Here is a 19,156-nt window from a genome sequence, read left to right as displayed (position 1 = left end):
AAGATCAGCTGCTGGTTTAGGACCTGTTGAGTTTACCATGCCTATTAGACATCCAGAGGGAAATGGCCAGTGAGCAGCTGGAGATGGGAGCCTGGAGTTCAGGGGAGAGGTTTGGGCTGGAAATAGAGATTTACGAGTGGTATTTAAAGCGCCGAGACTAGATGAGCTACCAAGGGAGGGTTTTGATATAAAGAAGAGATCTTTGAGGTACTATACCATTTGCAGGTCAGGAAAATGGGAAAGAATTGACAGAGAAAAAGTGGTCAAGGGAGGAAGGGAGGGGGAGAACCAGAGTGAATTTGCCCTGAAGCCAGTGAAGATGTTTTTCGAGGAGGGGGTGATAACTTGCATTTGGAAATAAAAATATTTAATGCGCTGAAAGCGAATGAGAAGTAAAGACTGAGGAAAAGCAAAGCGCTTAAGCATCCCGGAACACGAAGGAAAGCCTTAGAATCATGGTGCGCACATTTTTCAAGTACTTTAGGCACCTGTGATATTTTGCCATCTCAACCAATTTGTTTTGGATGAAATTGTTTGAGATCAAAGTGTTTTGTTGGAATCATCTGGACACCATTAGAGGACGGATGGAGTGGCAGGAGGAAGCTGCTTGCTCTGACCCCATCTGTGCATCTTTCTCACATCCCTGCCAATTCGATGGATGGATCAGGACCCTCCTAGGAGGGTAAGAAGTATGGATGTAGTGGCTGAACTCAGTAAGGGAAATGAGCTAATTACACCACCCCTAGAGAGACCGAGAATGGCGCTCTGGATGTTGAGGAAGAAAGCGTAATTTAACTGCCCAAGACAGTGGAGCCAGCAGACACCCCACCCAGGGGGCTCCTGGCACTGCCATACCCCAAGTTTGGCTACGGTTGAGCTCCCCACACTGGCAGTGTCCCCTATAAAAGGGAAGGGGGCAGGCAAGTGACTCCAGTCGTAGGACAGGAGGGCCTTGTCTTCTCCTCCTCCATCCTAGCCCTCCGCTCCTTGGACCGCGCGCCTGCTCCTGAGCCCATCCTTGTCTCCTTGGCTTCCATGTGAGCTGGCTTGGCAAAGCTTGACAAGGCTGGTCTTGGGATGGCCCAGCCCAGAGATCATGTGCCATTCAGGCATCTCAGTGAGGAGCGTGTTCTCAGGTAACCTGAAGTGGGAAGGTCAAAGGAGCAACAGGCTCAGTGGCTGTTGGTGAGTGTTGGGTTGTTGCTGTCCTGCAGCTGTCATCCCTCTTCATGGTGCTGGCCTTCTTGCCCCGGACCAGAGATCACAGTCTGTGCTCTGATTGACTTACACAGTGTGAATTTTTTTTAAAAAAAATTATTGCTGAAATTGGCAGATTTGATGTAAAAATCCAAATTCCTGGCTTCTTTTGAATATCACAACAGCTAGTGACAGTGGACCCACATTCTCGTGTGACAATGTCAGGCAGGGCGTGAGTTGTTCCATGTACCTCCTGTCCCACAGAATCAGTTTCTCTTGTTTCCATGACCTGCCAGGCCCCTCTCAGAACCTGAGTAGGAGACCCCTGCCCTGGACAGTCCTGCCGGTCTCCTCCCCAACCACTCAAAGTGAGGGCTGGGGAGAGGCACCTGAGCCCTTGGGCTGCTGGCAGAGACCTCCCCAACGTCGGCCCATTCCCAAGTTCCAGACAGGCTCACCTGACGTCCGATGTTCTGGGGCTGATTTCCCACGGCCACCCTGGCGATGCCGGGAAGGTCGATGAGGGTCAGATCCGGAACCTCAGGGGAAGTGATCTCCAGACTAATGAGCTCGTGGCTGATGCCAACTCCATTCCCAGCTACAAAGTTCTGGGCTACAACCACCAAGAGAGGAGAAACTCAGAATCCAAATTACAGCCCATGTGAGAAAAAGCACTTGTTCTTAAAGGTGACCGCTTGTTTTCAGAGTATAGGCGCTTCGGAGAGTCCCTGGTGCTTAAGAAACATTTCACAGAAGTCTGCAGAGTGATCTCTGAGGGCACTACGGTGGTAGCATGTACGTAAACCCTCGGAAAGTCTGTAGGAAAATATACTGACGTGTTCTCAGTGGGATGGCGGATGCACCCTGTTCTCTTTCTTTACGCTTTTCAATATTTTCTGTGGGAATTGTGGTAGTTTTAAAATATATCCACCAATTCTTCAATATTCCTCCCTTCAAAAGGTGGAAGCTTGGGAGTGGGCTGGATGCAGGGACTTGTTCTTAACAGCAGCTCTGAGGAGTGGCCTGAGATTCTGCAATTCCAACAAACCCCCAGGTGATGTCGCTCCTGCAGACCAGGAACCACCACGCTGGGAAGCCAGGACCTAGGGCCCCTGTTAACATCTTGAAATGAGTTGAAGCCCAGGAGTGTCTAGGTGAGGGGAAGGTGCCAACGGCAAAAATCAGATATGTAGGACACCCATGCCAAGGACAAGATGAGGACGGGGACATGTCTCCAGGGAAGCCTGGAGACATGAGGATGACGCTCCCTAAGCCCACCCCAGTTACTTGCTTTGTGTCAATACCTCCCCCCTTCCTTCCCTTCTCAGAATTTGCCTTTGGATGTTGCATGGAACAGAAAGTGAATCCTGGAACATCAGGGCCAGAAGACCCTTCTTTCTCCAGCAGCCTTGCCTGGGGGTCATCAAGCCTACACTTGGACACAATAAACTCACTGGACAGAACAACTTATTTGTGACCAATTCTGTGGCACAATGGCTTTGGGACGGGGAGAGGATCCATTCTGATAGACTCCAAGGCCTTAGGTAAAGGGCCCCTGGGAAGGTCGCATGGTTGTGACCTACAGGAGTGCACTTGATATTGGCCGTCATGTCAGTTCTCCTACATTAAACCCAGCATATATGGGGTTAAAACCAAAGTACTCATTCCCTGCTTACTTCCTGGCTTCCTGGCTCCAGCATCCACTATCCTCCATGGAGACAGACAGCAAAGGTCACCCACCTGCAAATTCCCTTATCATCCTCCTCTGTAAGCAGCCTTACAAGGCCAAATGCAGGCTGGTGGGAAAGCTCCAACCAGCAAGGCCACTGATGCCCCCCTGCCACCCTACATGCAGCCACGTTCCTTGCAACCTTTAAAAAACCCCTTGCCTCCGATCTTTTGGGGAGATGAGAAGAGATGAGACAAATTTGACGGCTCATTCTCGTCTCCTGGCTGATGTCTCCCAAAATAAAAACCTTTTCCTTGCCATAAGCCTGGCATTCCAATTTTTATTTGGCCCCTCTTGTGCGGTGGGTAGAGAACCTATGTCTGTAGCTGGTAACACACCGACATTGTAAGTTACGAAGTGCCTGCCCCAGGGGCACTGAGTGGGCTCCCCACAAGTGGATGGCTGGACCTGGGTCAGATGAGAAGAGAAATGCTGGTGTCATTCTGGGACGCCAGCAATGAAATCTGTGGGCAGTTACGCATTCCACCTACATTTGGGGACAACTCTGAATCGGAAAACAGGGAGGCAGCTTAAGCAACACTTCCAGTTAATTGCCTAATCCTTTAGCACTAGAACAGGGGCATGTTGAAAACCAGGGTTACTCCTTCTAAGCTTTTCCTGTTTTAATTATCGTTTCATAATCACTATTTAAGACATGATTTTTGTAGTTTTTTGTTGAAGCGTAACATATGTACAGAAAAGTACCCACTGTCCTAAGTGTGTGGCTTGGTGAGTTTCACAGGCTGCACACACAGGTGTAACCAACACCGGGATCAAGAAACAGAACACAGCCGGCCCCTAGAGGCCCAGATACTCCCTGCGGTCACTAGCCCTCATCAAGAGTGACCACAATCCTGACCGCCAATAGCATCCATTCCTTTTGTCATCTTTAGACTTTAGACTTGGTCGAGCCAAATGAATTTGCTGCTGCGTGACCACTTTTGACCCATAAGAACAGCAATTTCATGTCGTCCCACCTAATTACAAGTGGAATTGTAAAACATGGACTCCCTTATGTCTAGCCCCTTTCACTCAACCTTACGTTTGTAAGAGTCACCCTTGTTGGTGCTTGTAGCTGAGGGCTGTTCGTCCTCATATCTGTGTCTTATTCTACCCTGTGGCCATGCGGCATTGCCTGATCCAGTCTACTGTGGACAGACATTGGGGTAGTTCCCAGGGTGTTGCTAGCACAAGAGTGTTGCAAGGAACATTCTAGAACCTGTCTTTTGGTGCACATTGTGGCTGGGTGCATACTCAGGAGTGGAGCATTGGAGCATCATAGGGTGTGCCCACCTCCAGCTTTAGTGGATATCGCCAGTTTTCCAAAGTGGTTGCACCAATTTACACTCCTACCAGCAGGGGACGGAAGTTCTGAGATGCTGTTCTAAAGACGCCTTAGCCACGGCCTGCTCATCATCCATCCTTACACAGAACATTTGCAACGCATGCACCCACGGTGTGCTGGAGCTCTGCTAGAGGCTCCGAGAGCACACAGCCCTCCTGGTCCTGCCCACAGAGAGTCAGGACAGACATCAATGAATGCTGCAGGGTGTGCTCGGCACCATGGCAGCCCCGGGACAGCCGTGGTGGGCACAGCTGGGGTGCAGAGTTTTTGTACGTTGAAGCTAAAACTTGCCAACTGGGGGCCTCGAGCAGCTTCTGTATTCAGGGGTGAATGCCAGACTGGGGGCAGGACTCCTCCATTCTGGAAGGGATCCCCTCAGTGAGCTATCTGAGGCCTGGAGACACTGGGTTCTTGGGGCGCTGAGCCCGGGAAGTCACGGAAAGGCCTCCCCTTCAGATGCGGAGTTTGCTATTTAATGATGTGCAAAGCCTGGCTCCCTGGAACTGAGGTTGTCGCTGCAGAGACTCCTCTTAGGGTCAGGGCTATCTTTTGCCTGCCTGGCTGAGACCAGCAGGGGAGCAGGAAAGGGGAGAACCTGCACAGGGAGGGCTGGGCAGGCTCAGGGATGTGGGCGTGCAGGGCTGTAGAGGGGGTGACCTCCAGGAGCTCCTCTGAGGGGCTACGGAAGTGGACTCCAGGAGGAATTCGGCCTCTTTATCCTTCTATCCTTACCTGATGCTAATCTCACGCATTGGTAAACTTTCTTCAAAGGCTGAGTGTTGGCTGTGCTTCCAGGAATGATGGGTGGGTGGGGTCGGTGTTTGGGGGATGCTGCATGGGAACGGGGCCACAAGGCGGCCAGCCATCATTGTGTCTCAGGACAGTGGTGACCAGATCTGGGCTGGGGGCTAGGGCTGGGGGGCCCTGCGGGGGACACTTCCTGAGGAGGGACAGGTAAACTGAGACCCGAAGTCAGAGTAGGAATTAGGCAGGTGAAAGGAGGGGGCAGTGTGGGCGGCAGGGGGGCCAGCATGTGGCAAAGCCTGGCAGGAAGAGAGTGTGCTCCCTGGGGGAGCTGAAGAATCCCCACTGATCAGGAGGAGGAGCGGCCGGAGCCGGGACGGTGAGGGAGCAGCCAGGGAGAGGCACCTGTGGAGCCCGCGTGGGTCCTACCTTCGCAGATCTCCTTCTCCACCTGGGAGGGCTCCTGCAGCTGGACCTCCACGTTCCTGTAACTGATCCTGCCCCTCCACGTGCACTCCTGCAGCTGCTTCTTCAGTTTCAGCACCAGCGGACACCTGGTTACGATTCCTGAGAGAGATTCCCAAACACCCTAAGTTTGCTTTAAAAAGAAGATTCACAGGTGTCCTTCACTCTTACCCGCCAAGGAGCTGCCCTAGGGTCCCCAGAGGCCTCGTCTGAAATTTCTGACCCTCTAGGGCCCGCTGGTACCTGAAGGGGGCCTGGACTGGGCAGGTGCAAAGGAGCGTGGGCTCGGGGACTGCAAGCAGTTGCAGCTGGTGCCAGCGCCCCGCTCGGGGGTCATCGAGCACCTCCAGGCTGACCGTGGCCACAGTCGCTGCCTCGCTGCCCGGTAAGGCATGCAAGCAGAAGTCAAGGCTCCCGCACACCTCAGAGCTGGGCCAGCACCCTGGGCATGGGCGGGACTTGTCTTTGTCCAGGTGGCAGCCGGGGGACGGGAGCAGACAGAGATGTGGAGCAGTGAGGTCTGCCCAAGGGCCATGAGCCCCTCCCAAGGCTCCCCCCCAACTCGAGGGTGGAGGGTGCAGGGAGGAGGTGGCAGGAGCCTGGGGGAGATGCTGGACGTTCCAAAGGTGGGGGTCCACAGAAATCCTAAAGGTGTCTGCTGCCCAGCAGGAAGGTAGGAAGCTCCCGGTGCAGCTGGAGCTAAGAAGGCTAGAATAGCCCCGAGCTGTTGGGGCTGGGGCTCCTGCTGTGCAGGGCTGTGAAGGAGTGCTGCCTATGAGCCAGCAGTTATCTCCTGGTCCAGCCTGAGGACTTGCCCAGGGTCACATGCTTGCCCCTGGCCATCCCACATCCAGACTCTCCGCTCTGTTGTGCCTCTCCCCAAAATCCCGAACCCAGAGCAGTGAGGAGGAGCGCCTGCCCCAGACTCTTACCCTCTCAGGCATCAGGCGCCCAGGCCTGGGATATTAGAGGACAGCCCGGAGCAGAGGATGGGGCTACCTGTGGCCGGGAGGGAACATGGGCTGGGCGCCTAGTGTGGCGGCTCTTGTTGGGGGCCTTGGAGGATCTGGGCAGACCTCCAGCTTCCCACACCCTCCTCTCTGCCCCAGAGGCAGCCCTGGCAGGACAGTGTCTGTGCCTCCTGGCCCTTAGGCTCTGGTTGGGTTTGGCTGGTGGGCAGCGCTGGCAGGAGGTGGGAGCAAGAGAGGGAATCAGGACGGGGCCTCCCTCTACCCACTTTGGGGATACCACCTCTTTCCTTCTTTTCTTCCTCTATAATTATCTTATTAAGTCATACATGTACCACAGCATCTTGACTCTGCACACACAATTACAGGAAAAAGTGTCATCATGCCGTGATCCTGGCTAACAGCTTTTCAAAGCATTGAGAAAATTATTCGAAAAGACTACATATGTCACCTGAAACTTATAAATTTAACACGATCAAAGAAGAAATGCTTCTGCACTCTCACAGAGACCACTAGAAGAACCCACAAGGTCCCCAGATCTTGACTGATACAGGCCAAGCGGTGGCTACGGCCGTGTGAGAGGGGACTGCACAGCACATCCAGGGTGGCCAGCCCAGGAAGTGCCCTCTAGACCTTAGCCGTCAGGGCCTGGAGGAGCTGTCCTCCTGCGGGCCTTCCAGCAGTCTGTCTCTGAAACCACTGGTACCTCAGGGATGCTCTGTGGCTCACAGGTGGCTGGCTACTCCCTGCAGGTAATGCTGGTCCATCCGTGCTTACCGCTGCCTCTGGGAAGGGCGACCCCGGAAAGAGCCTCCAGCACAGAGCTCTTGCCCGAGCTCTGGTCCCCGATGACGGCGATAGCGGGCAGGGCTATGTCCTGCTCCACACCCAGGGCCCGCAGGGAGTCGATGAGGTCGATGCACGGGCGCACCTTCTCCTCATACTGGTTGTACAGGTTGTTCTCGAGCCCCTGGAGGAGGCAGAAGAGAATTCACAGCCTTGGCAACTGATAGGGCTCCCACCGCCGTGGGGAGGCAGAATCTGTGCATCTACTGATGTTGGTTGCATATGGGAGGGCTGGGAGGAGGATCTGGGTTGCAGGAGGACTCAGTTGTGCCTCGGGGAGGTCCCTGTGACCTGTTCCTATTGAGGCTTAACTTCTGCTGACGTGGCAGATATCTGGGGCTGGGTGGGGGGAGATTCCTGGCTGAGCAGAGAGAAGGTACCAAGAGGTGGGAGCTCCCAGCTGGAAGGAGGGAGGAGCTGGGCACTGGGGCTGCTGAGCTGAGGTAGGAGGGAGGTGGGGGGGTTGGCAGTGGTGACAGCAGTAGGAGTAGCCCAAGGAAAATCTCCGGGGAAGGAGACTCCGGTACATGGAACAGAAGCCCCCAGACTCATGCTGAGGAAGGGCATTGCTATCCCAGAGACTATGTCCCTGGTGCTTGTTGGCATGCCCAGGAGAGCTGGGGGCCACCAGCTGTGCTGTTGGAGCGGGTGGGCTCATCCACAGCCACTCACCTGTCCTTCCTTTGGCTGGCGGCTGGAATGCGCCTGTCCTGAACGTCGGCCCTCCTGACTTTCCTTTGTCCTCTGTTGGCCCGTTTCTTCTTCTGGCAGCGGAGTGTTCAATGCCAGAAAGTTGAAATCCTTGGGGATCTGCGTCGAGAACTTCTCTCCCACCTGCCCGTTTGGGGGAATCGTCATTTTTCCTGCTGCTCCACCAGGGGGCGGTGGCCCTTGCTGGGAGAAACTCATTTCTTTTTTTGGATGGTGCTGGGAAGACAATGAATTCTTCTTCTTGTGCCGCCCAAACCGGTGGGCCTTGGGTATTAGCTGTCGCCCAGCCAGAGCTGGTGGGCGAGTTCCTGTGCTTCAGGACCTCCAATCTTCTTCACAAGCCCTGCAAAGACACAAGGTGGGAGAGTGGCCCAAACGTCACCAGATGGTCCTCCCCTAGGCCGCACATCTGCCAGCCTCGGCTCACCCAACCGCAGTACCACCCCTGCCTCCCCCACAGACACAGGCCCCCTGTGTGAGGAGGGGATGTTGGCGCAAAGGGGCGCAGAGAACAAGTGGGGTCTCTGTGGGTCCCCAGGGCTTCGGGACAAGGGGCAGTGGATTCCACCTTTCCATAGGAGAGTGAATGTTCCTCTGTCACTTATGATGGGCTCCATGTCACCTGTGGCTCAGGACGGGACAGGAGACCCTTAGGCGTGGAGAGAGGAGAAGCGGCATCTCTCAGGCCCTCTGGAAGCCGGTGCCCCCACCCCGTGCTGTCACCGTTCCTCACCCAGACCCGGTTGGGCTGCTGGGAGTCTAGGAGGAGTGGGTGTTTGGGTGTCTATGGCTCTATGGATCAAGCCAGCACTGTCAGAAATCTCTGGCCTGGGGAGTACTGGCCTCGCCCAGCGCTGCTCTCAGAGGCTCACTGTATCTTCACAGCAGCCCTGCGTGTCAGCTCCTTATCTGCATCTTCCAGGTCAGGAAGCTGAAGTGCCGGAAGTCCAGTTACCGGCCTCAGTCAGCACTCAGAGACCCAAGCCAGGCGACACTGGGCAGGAACCTCTGCCTACTCTGACTTACACGGCCCCTCCCCTCCAGGAACACAGTGGATGCAGGAGGTTGAACGGTTTCCCCTCCCCCCCACCCCGCCCCTCAAATTCATGTCCACCTGGAATTGTGAATGAGACCTTCTTTGGAAAAAGGGCATTTGCAGATGTCATTAAGGTGAGGATCTGGAGATGAGAGTGGGCCCTGAATGCATGAGAGACAGCAGAGGGAGATTTGAGGTGCTCAGACTCACAGGAGAGAGGGCCATGTGGGAACAGAGGCCAGGACTGGAAGGATGCTGCCCCGCGCTGAAGAGCACCAAAGGCTGCTGGGAGCGTCTGGAGTGAGGAGAGAGGCCGGGAACCCGTTCTCCCTCAGAGGCTCCAGGAGGAACCAGTTCTGCTGGTGCCTTGATCTGGAACTTCTGGCCTCCGGAGTGGTGAGGGTGTAAGAGTCTGTTGTTTTAAGCTCCGCAGTTTGGGGAATTTGTCACGGCAGCCCCAGGAGACAGCGTGGGAAAGGACCGCAGTCTCAAGGCTGCCTCTTCCCCATCAGCTGGCCTTTGGGAAGTCCACTTTCGCTCATTGTCCAGCCGAAACCCCTCAGCCCAGCCCTTCCTGCTTTGCTCACAACGTCGTGCATGGGTGCCCTTCTCTACTGGGCCTGCTTTCTTTCTAACCACCCCCCTATCCCCGATCTCATGAGTCACTATCTTTTCTAAAAACCACTGTGAACTTTTTTCAGGACAAAATCTCTAAAAAATGTAGTCCCAACCTACCTTTCAGTGTTTATGGCATCTCTCTACACATCTTGCCTTTCTTTACACTGGACACGCACATTCACAACTTTGTGTGTGCCATGGCCTACTCAAAAAGAAATGAGGTTTCATTCATTCCATCATTCAGTCATTCAACAAATATGTGTTGAGGATGTTACGGGCTGAATTGTGTCCACTCCAAATTCATATGTTGACGTCCTAACCACAGGACCTCAGAATGTGACCTTGCTTGGAGATATGACCTTTCTAGAGGGGATTAAGGTAAACGAGGTCATATGCGTGGGCCCTCATCCTACACGCCTGGGGTCCTTATGAGAAGAGATTAGAACACAGACACACAGAGGGGCGACAGCGAGAAGACAGCCTTCTGTGAGCCAAGGAGAGAGGCCTCAGAAGGCACCAACCCTGCTGACCTTGATCTTGGACTTCTGTCCTCCAGGATGGTGAGAAAATAAACTTCCGTGGCCTAAGCCACCCAGCCTGGGGCACTTTGTTATGGCGGCCCTAGCAAACTAGTACAAGGACCTACTATGTGCCAGGCACTTTCTGCTGTGGGGGTAAGATGGTGACCAAGTCAGATAAAGTCCCTGCTCCTGGCACATAGATTTTAGCAGGGAGACCCCCAAACAAATAAGCCAACCCACAAAGAACTCTACAATGACATAACTCCAGGTGAGGCTGGAGCATCTGGAAGAAAGTCGGGCAGTGGGTTAGAGGTCACGGTTTGGGTGTTATTTTCCCTGAAGGACTGTCAGGGAAAGTCTGCTTGCGGGCACATCTGTGAACAGGAAGTGGAATGGGCAGACGGTCTAATCTCTGAGGACCCAGGAAGGAGCCTTCCTGGCAGAGGAACTGCAAGTGCAAAGGTCCTGAGGTCAGAATGAGCTCAGGGAACAGGAAGAAGGACTGTGTGACTGTGGGCAGGGAGTGAGGGGAAATGATCGGAGTTGTGGGTTCTTTGGTGGGAAGGCTGTGAGCTGGGGAGTGACGCGATGGACATCCATGCAGGTAAGGAGACCAGGTGCAATAAAGGACCTGGCCGGCCGTGGATAAGGGGCGAGGGCGGGAGGCCAGGTCACACACAGCCAGAGTCATGCAGGTTTGGGACCAACAGCCACGCCCCAGGACTCAGCACTCCCTCGAGACCAGAGTTCTCCTCTGTGCCCGGCACTGTTCTGAACACTTGACACGCTAACACACTGAATTTGTCACCACCACCCTCTGCTCCTTAGGTCCTTGTATCCCCAGCCAAAGAGGTGGAAGTTCAGGAAAGTCAGGAGCTCGCCTGGGTCCCTGGTGTGGGTGGTGGAGTTCAAAGCCATGCAGGGCTGGGAGCTGGAGGATGGCGCCCAGCCCCAGGCGAGAAAGGAGGAGACAGGGAAGACAGGAGAGGGGGTGTCCCACAACCTGCCCCTCCTGGCCGCCCCACACCCCTCGGGCTCACCTTGGGGCTTCTCTGAAGCTGCGGTGGGGCCTGCCTGCACCCACCTGGCTCCCAAGCGTGCCTGAACTGGAAAGAGGCAGGTTAACCCCCTGGGGCAACCTCTGACCCATGGAGGCCGTGACACTGCTCTCTTCGCCCACCTCTCAGATGTGCACGATCCTACACGTCTCCTTAGAAGGCCCACACGGGATGGAGCCTAGTTGCCCTCATGGGGTCAGCGGCTCACACCTTCCATCTCTGGGTCACCTGTCCAGACCCCACTCCACCCCCCTGGCATCCCTTCCCGAAAAGTCTATGCACATACTCCTGTCTTAGGCTCTATTTTTTTTTTTTTTTTTGAGGAAGACTGGCTGAGCTAACATCTGTGCCCACCTTCCTCTATTTTCTATGTGGGGATGCTGCCACAGCGTGGCTTGATAAGCTGTGAAAAGGGCCGCCGGGGATGCGAACCCACACAAACTTAACAGCTACACCACTGGGCCGGCCCCTCAGGCTCTATTTTTGATGGGGGGTACCACTAAGCTAAGGCCAAGAGAATCAGAGATGAGTGGTTGCACTATCTCTTTAAGATAAACTCTGTGATCTGATTTCAGGATAAGCAAATAGAAACCAGGGTTAGTTCTGATATCTTCAGCAAGGGGGCGTCTGAGGCCAGGCCAGCTGTGTGTGACCTCGGGTATGTGCTGGAATCTCCCTGGGTGTAATTTCCTACATCTAGAGAATGGGGATCCTGACACCCCATGAGGACGTTGTGGGTTAAAGGCGTTTGTTTATTGAAGGTTTAGCCCTGTGCCAGGCACCACGTGGCTGCAAGAGTGGAAGCTGGTGCCAGCACCATCACGCTCTGCTTCTCGCCACGCCACCTCCTTTCCCACCACCAGAGCCCAGGGAAGGGAGAGCTGAGGGGAGGCCCGGGGGCTCGGGGCTGGTGGACAGGGGGCTCTCCCGGCTCTCTCTTGCGAGGTTCTGCAAGGCACTCCCCGAGGGCTGCCTGGAGGAGGCTGTTCCTCTCGCTTTCTTTTCTTTTTTCATTTTAGAGTCCAGAGAAGCCAGGTAGGACTGGAGAATTGGTGCCAGGATTTTTGTCTGTCTTGAGGTCCCCTTCCTCCTGGGGGGCTCAGAAAGCCAAGCCCAGAGGCAGCCCCCTTCTGGGGGTGGAGCTCCTGACCTCTCTCTGACCCTCTCCGCCTCGTCCTGCTGGGGGTGTGCCCTGGCCTCTTCCCGCAGTGCTGGGGCCAGACCCGACACTTGGGTTCGGGCTATACGGAGGCAGGGAAGGCCTTCTACTTTCGCTCTTCCGAGCGGCCAGCCCTGCGACCTGGGACCTTACTTGGAGGGGGACCCCCGGTGGAAGGCCTGCGAAAGGCCATCGGGGGGGAAGGAGCCCCCTCACCTCTGCCTGAGCACCTGCAAAGTCACTCTCTCTCTGTGGACGATCACCTGTCACCTGACGAGAGCAGGCACTCTGTGTCTTCTGCACGGTGGAGTCCCAGCTTCCCTGATGGCCCCAGACAGGGACACACAGCAGGCACTCACTCCATATCGGATGCAGGAGCAACCGAACCAAAGGATGGGTTCATTTCCCGTGGTGACCGGGGAGGCTGCTGTTCTAGGGCAGGATTTAGGTATCCCTGGGTCCCTCCTTGGAAACAGAACTAGTATGGCGCTCCCCTACCCCCCCCCCCCCCAGTCCTTCCATCTCAGTGAAGGCCGGCTCCAGCCTTCTAGCGGTTCCACCAAAATGTCTCCCCATCCTCCTCATCCCCCCCGCAGCCTCCTCTCTGTGCTCAGCCCACCGCCTGCCTTTAGCAATTTGTCGACTCGACCGTCCGAATACTCAGAATCCAGCTGTCTCCCACTGCTGCCACCTCGATCCAAACCACTGTGGTCTCTCAACTGAATGCTGACCTGGCCACCCGGCCTGGCGACTTGGCCCAGAAACAATGACTGACCCCACATTCTTCAAAAGGGCACTGCTCGTGGGGAGCCGAAGTGGAGACGCCTTCTCCTCCAGGAGGCCTCTCAGCCAGGCTCTGCTCTGGCATCCTTCACTCTGCCCAGCCTTCTCTGGGCGTGTACACAACACACTGACTTAGGCGTGCCAACTCCCAGAGCTGTCCACGGGGCAATCTGTCCCCCTCTCAGGCTATCCCCTAATCCAGGGCTAGGCCCTCCCCTTCCGCTTACAGGCCGTGGCAGAAGCAGCTAACTTAACTATCGTTTACCCGCCCAAGAGTAGCTGCTTTCCCACGACTTGGTTTCCTTGCACGTTACACCATCCTAGTTACTTCTAGGCCATTCTTCCTCTATCTCCTCCTTTAACCTGATCTTTTTCTGTTTGTTTTGGATTCCACATTGCTCAGATCCTAAGCCAGCACCTGAGTTCCCATTTATAGATGAAAGGCAACCTCAAGATTATTTAGCAGCAGCTCGAGAGTGAATTACACCAAAGTCCAATCTCACAGGCAGCCTGCTCGTCTGTCCTGGTGTTTGACGTTGTACAGGAACGGCTCTTCTTCCCCGGGTGGAGCAGGCATTCCCCGCACAGGAAGCACTGTCAGGCCCACATCAGAAGTGCCCCGGGGCCCTAAGCATTTTCATCCCTGGCTTGGGGGGCGGGGTGGGGGTGGGGGTGGATGGAAAGCTCTCAGAAAGCCCCTCCCTCTGCTGGGGGCCCAAAAGAAATCATGGTCATTCAGGGCCGGTTTGCATTTCCCAGATTTTCTTCATTTCTCTGGAGTCTCTGAAGTTCAGCCTTTGCCATGTCCAGCACTGCATGGTTTTGTACATCACCACGTCACCACCGCATGCTGCCCCCCACAGAATCATCCGTTTGACGAAACAGCCGCTTCACGTCACGCCCACCCTTCAGCAAGTTGTCAAGAGTGACTGTGATCCCACGTAAAAGATCTCTGCTTATTTAAGTAAAATTGGCCTCCAGAACATGTCGACTTATTGCCTTAATACAAGGAAATTAGATTAAGATTATATTAACCTCCTTTATACAAACATACACCAAATTACTTTACAGAGGGCCCAGCATGAGGACTTTGCTCTCCTGGGGAATTAATCTCTTTTGTTAAAGAGCTGAGGAGACAATCCCTCCCCCGTACCTTGGCCTTCATGGGGAGGAGGCTCAGAGACAAATTTCCGGCTGTCAAAACTGCCCTCAGCTCTTGCAGGCTGCTGTCGTGATCCTCGGCTCCGGTCCCCAAAGCCTTACCTGGTTTTATGGTTTTATTGCGGTACTTTTAAAACAACATGGAGCAGGGCATGCAAAAGACAGTCTTTGGGAATCGCTACATTCTCTGCCTTTGCTGGCGGTGGTGGGGGGAGCTAGGGGGTCCAAGGCAGGGGAGAGGTTGCAGCTGAAGGAAGAGACAGAGAGGCCCGGGAGAGGCAGTGTGAGAAATACTGACATCTGGGTTTCTTGTGTGGCAGGATGCGGCGGCAGTATCCTATCAAGTTGGGAGCATGGAATTGTCTTTGACAAGATGGAGAAAGAGAAGAGACTCAGAGCGCAGCAGCACAGCATAGCAGGGAGGAGAGAGATGGCTGGTCTGACACAAGGATCACTGAGGCCGCCCCAGAGAGGGGGTTTCTTTCCTACCTTCCCTCTCACTGGGCAGGACCCACAGCATCCGAGAGGGACCCTGCCTGCCCTCACTTCCAATCTAGATCCATGCAGGGGCAATGGGCTGGAATCCACTTACAGGAGCCCGAGCCAGCAACCCAGAGGAAGAAGTGGCCTCAAAGGTGGGCAAAGGGATGGAAGAGCAGAAAGGACCATGGCAGAGGACAGGAGGAGAGAGATAAGGGAGGAGGGCTCCCTGATGCTGAATGAGGTGGAGTCGAGTCTGGACCGAGGGAAAGCTGAAGGGAACAGGAGAGAACTGTTTTGCACCATCCCTGGGCATCCCCACGTGGGTCTTTGATCACCTACAAGGAAACATCTTTGCCTGGACGCTGTGCTGATCTCCGTCCAGCAGGAGGACAGAGTTGGGGGTGTGGCTGGACCGAGTATAAGTCGTGAAACCTAGAGCTCTCTGCCTGCCTGGCCACAGACTCCACAAGCTCGGGAGTGCAGCCTGAGCTCAGTCTCCCTGCCTCCCCTAAAACTTGACTCTCCCCATGTTTCTGTCCATGGTCTGCCCAGTTCTAGAGCAGCTGGGAGAGTGGGAGATGAGAAAGCGACTGCATCTCAACATGGACAGCCTTACAGCCGGGTCCACAGGGACAACACCCCCTCTGTTGAAGGCACCCCCAAATTGTGATGAGATTACCTACGTCCCAGATAAGCCCTTGAGTGGTGTGCAGTTGAAAAAAGGGAATTAACCAAGACGGTAATGCTATGTTTCCCAAACTGTGTGCCAAGGTGCCCTGGGGAACCTTAGCAGACACATGGGAGTACTATGGGGTATTTCAGATTTCCCAGGGTTGTGCAGAGACATCTGTTGGACACCACACAATCTACTATTATTAAGTTGTTTGGAACTAACTAATTAATCAATAGAGCTATTAGGTATTCTTTTTGGTCAGGGACACCATGAACGAATTACTGAGATGCTCAAGGCACCTGAACAGGGGAAGTTTGGGAATCTCTGCTGTGAGAGTGAACGCAGAGGGAAGTGGTGTGAGGGCATGTGTGTGCCAAGAGGCCAGGAAGGAGCAGGGGAGTAGGGTGATGGGACAGACAGATGGACAGATGGACAGAGGGACTGGGCAGGGGAGAGAGGCCAGGAGGAGGGTCAGGAGGAACTCCCAGGAGCTTGGTGGCCACGCCCGTCTCTCTTTACGCTCTTCATGTGCCGGCTACAGTGATATGTGCTCTAGAATCTCATTTACATTATCCCTATTGTTACACAACATGGGAAGTGGAGTTCAGACCTGTTAAGTAACTAGGATACCATCCCATAGCTAGGAGGCAACAGACAGGGGATTCCAGTGAACAAGATATTACCTTGATAAGGAGGACACAGTAAAGCTATTCAGATCTGGAAACTGCATCTTGGAGTGCCACCATCAATGATGGCTAGACTTCAGACAGGCAGTCTTGAAGACCAGCCCCTCCATGCTGGGTCTCTTCCTTTGGACTGTTTTTGCTTCTTTTGTGTTTTGCGCTTCCCACATGCTTCATTAAGCCCCAGAGGAGTCTCAGTAGGTCTGAGTGGCCTGAACTTCAGTGCCCTGGGTCCATCGCCTGGTCCGGGGCCTGGCATCCTGGACCTGCTGTGGCCCAGGCTTCTGCCAAGTTCCACAGCCACACAGGCTCATGCCCGCAGAACCGAGAACACTACAGTTAACTAGGAAACTTCTCTCCCTTTGACCTGGCACCTTGTGCTGAATCTGGATGACCTCTCAGACAGCCCTGTGGGCATATTTTGTCTTCCTTCATACTAATTAGGAAACTACTTTCTCCTAAAAGCAGAATACAACAACAAAAGTCTGGCTTACTGAGATTTCATCCAGGAAAGAGGAAGAAGGTGTTACTATTCAAGGATCCACGTCTAAACCCTCACTCTTGCCTCGGCTTGACTGTGTGGTTCTATGTGAACCACAGCGGAAGAGCTACAAGTCTGATTATCTTGCAAAATCTGCCAGAATTGGTCACATGTCATGGGTGACTGTGTGGCCTGGATTTCTTCTTCCTGCTGGCGGTGTGACCTGGAGAGGCCACCCCAGCATCCTGAGATAGTTTCCCCCAATAACGCCAAGGATTGCTGGCAACAACCAGAATCTGGAAGAGGCAAGGAAGGGTTCTACAGAGTCTCAGGAGGAACCAAAACCTGCTGACAGCTTGATCGACTCCCAGCCTCCAGAGCCGCAAGAGAATCCAATTCTGCTGTTTAAGGCACCAAGTTTGCTGTGCGTTCTTACAGCAGCCCCAGCAAGTTAATGCCCTGTGGTTTGTACCCAATTGGTTCCCCTAAATGCCTCTCTTTGCTGGGAAGACGTGGCATCAATGACTCTCTCTAAGTAAAAAACTGAAGGCATAATAATTTAACTGTATATGTTACACCAGGGAAGAAACAAATGCTAGCAATCAGGTGCCCTCTCGCTCAGCAGAGCCACTTTTCTAGCACCACTGAGGGTGGCCTGTGCCACCAATAGCACAAGCAAGGGGGCTTCTGAAGCCCTGAGCCCAGGCTTTGGGGCTCCAATTCTGACACCAATTCCAGTGTGTATGTGTGTGTGTGTGTATGTGTGTTCCACACCACCAATCAATTAACTCAATTCTGACACTATCTACCAGAGATAGCATCAGATTCCACAGGGGAAGGACTCAGTCCCACAAGACGGCTCCACCCCCCCACTCCCTATCCTGCCCACTTCGGACGCCAATTGCAAGTTCAGGTTGTCACCTGTGCTTTTGACCAACTGGTTATAGATTGGAGGCCCCCACAACCCCCTCCTTGAGTTTGAATAATTTGCTAAAGCAGCTCACAGAACTCAGAGAACATTTTACTTACTAAATTTCGGGCTTATTATAAAAGAATATAGCTCAGGAACAGCCAGATGGAAGAGATGCATAGGGCGAGGGGTGGGGAAAAGCGTGGGGCTTCCACGTCCTCTCCAGGCACACCGCTCTCCCCACACCTCCCCATGGTCACCACCCTGGGATCTCTCCTAAGCCCGTCCTTGTGGGTTTTTATGGCGGCTCCATTACATAGGCATGATTGATTAAATCATTGGCCACTGGAGATTTATTCAACCTCCAGCCCCTCTCCCCTCCCCAGAGTCAGGGGTGGGACTGAAGGTTCCAACCCTCCAATCACAGGGTTGTTTCTCCTGGCAATCAGACCCTATGTTTATCTGCTTTCCAAAAGTCACCTCATTAACATAACAAAAGACAGTGCTCTCTTCACTTAGGAATTTCCAAGGGTTTTAGGAGCTCTGTGCCAGGAAAGAGGATGAAAACCAAATAATATCTTTCTTTTTTTTTTTCAATATTGTGTATATGGCTAAATGATCACCACAATATGTCTAGTTAACATCTGGCCCCACACACAGTTACAACATTTTTTTTCTTATGATGAGGACTTTTAAGATCTACTCTCTTAGCAACTTTCAAGTATGCAATAGAGTCATTAACTCTGGGGATGCAATGTCCAGTGTGGTGACTGCAGCCAATATATTTCTTATCACAATATCATAGGGGCACAAAGCTCCCACCCCACCCCCAGCTGTGTGCATTCCATGGACACTGAGCAAAGGTGTCCCAAAAGCCACCCCCCTTTGTGGCTACAAGGCTTTTGGCCAGATTTGGGAAGAGGGGGCCACCCTGTGCTCCCAGACTAGCCACTTATCTTCTAGAATCTACCCTCTGCATGCAGGGCTGGCTGGGGGCCAGCAGCAACAGGCATTTCTGAGTCTCAGAGGGGCAGGTGCAGAACCTTGTCTTTATGGCTCCTGTTAAAAGGGACTTCTACTGCATGAACGCATCCCCGCACCAGCCCAGCTCTTACCTGCGCACCTCCAGAGCAGAGACCAGGCAACTCACTCTCTCCCTTCCTCTGCCCTCCTTTTATGTGGTGTATGAACCACCCCCTCATGCACTGTTCTCCCTTGCCAACTGCCAGAGAAATGAAACTAATGGCCAGACCACAGAAATGAAACTAAAGAGTCAACATGATCCCCAGTGACTCACGCAGTGGTCCTCAGGCTAGACCTGCGTCCGAGGCTCCCTGGGGCATGTGAACACACAAGGGGGCTGGGGGCTGGGGGCTGGGCCCATCCCGGGGATCTGAAGGAGCCCATCATGGGCAGGCAGAGAGTCTGTATTGCGAACAAGTTTGCAGGGGAGGCTGATGACCAGCCACACTTGGAGATCCAGTGACAGGGCAGTGCTTTCCCATAGGACTTTCTGCAACGATGGAAATGTTCTGTTCTCTGCCCAATGTGGGAGCCACAGGTGGCCACTGAGCATTTGAGATGT

General features: G+C 53.9%; 1 protein-coding gene across 1 annotated transcript in view; it reads right to left on the bottom strand.

Moving 5' to 3' along the window:
- Positions 1-18,798, bottom strand: part of MX2 (MX dynamin like GTPase 2) — a 37,701-nt gene extending 18,903 nt beyond the window's left edge. Inside the window, exons 1-5 of the mRNA XM_014839278.3 lie at positions 18,687-18,798; positions 7,967-8,348; positions 7,226-7,418; positions 5,445-5,582; positions 1,656-1,810 (exon numbers count right to left, since the gene is read on the bottom strand). Coding sequence (XP_014694764.1) covers positions 1,656-1,810; positions 5,445-5,582; positions 7,226-7,418; positions 7,967-8,203 — 723 coding nt within the window. The 5' untranslated portion in view covers positions 8,204-8,348; positions 18,687-18,798. The remainder of the gene's footprint in view (positions 1-1,655; positions 1,811-5,444; positions 5,583-7,225; positions 7,419-7,966; positions 8,349-18,686) is intronic.
- Between the last annotated feature and the right edge of the window lie 358 nt (positions 18,799-19,156).

This window comes from Equus asinus, chromosome 18, assembly GCF_041296235.1.
Source record: "Equus asinus isolate D_3611 breed Donkey chromosome 18, EquAss-T2T_v2, whole genome shotgun sequence".
Taxonomy (NCBI): Eukaryota; Metazoa; Chordata; class Mammalia; order Perissodactyla; family Equidae; genus Equus; species Equus asinus.
Note: the sequence above shows the minus strand (reverse complement) of the source record. Positions and strands in the feature narration are given on the sequence as shown.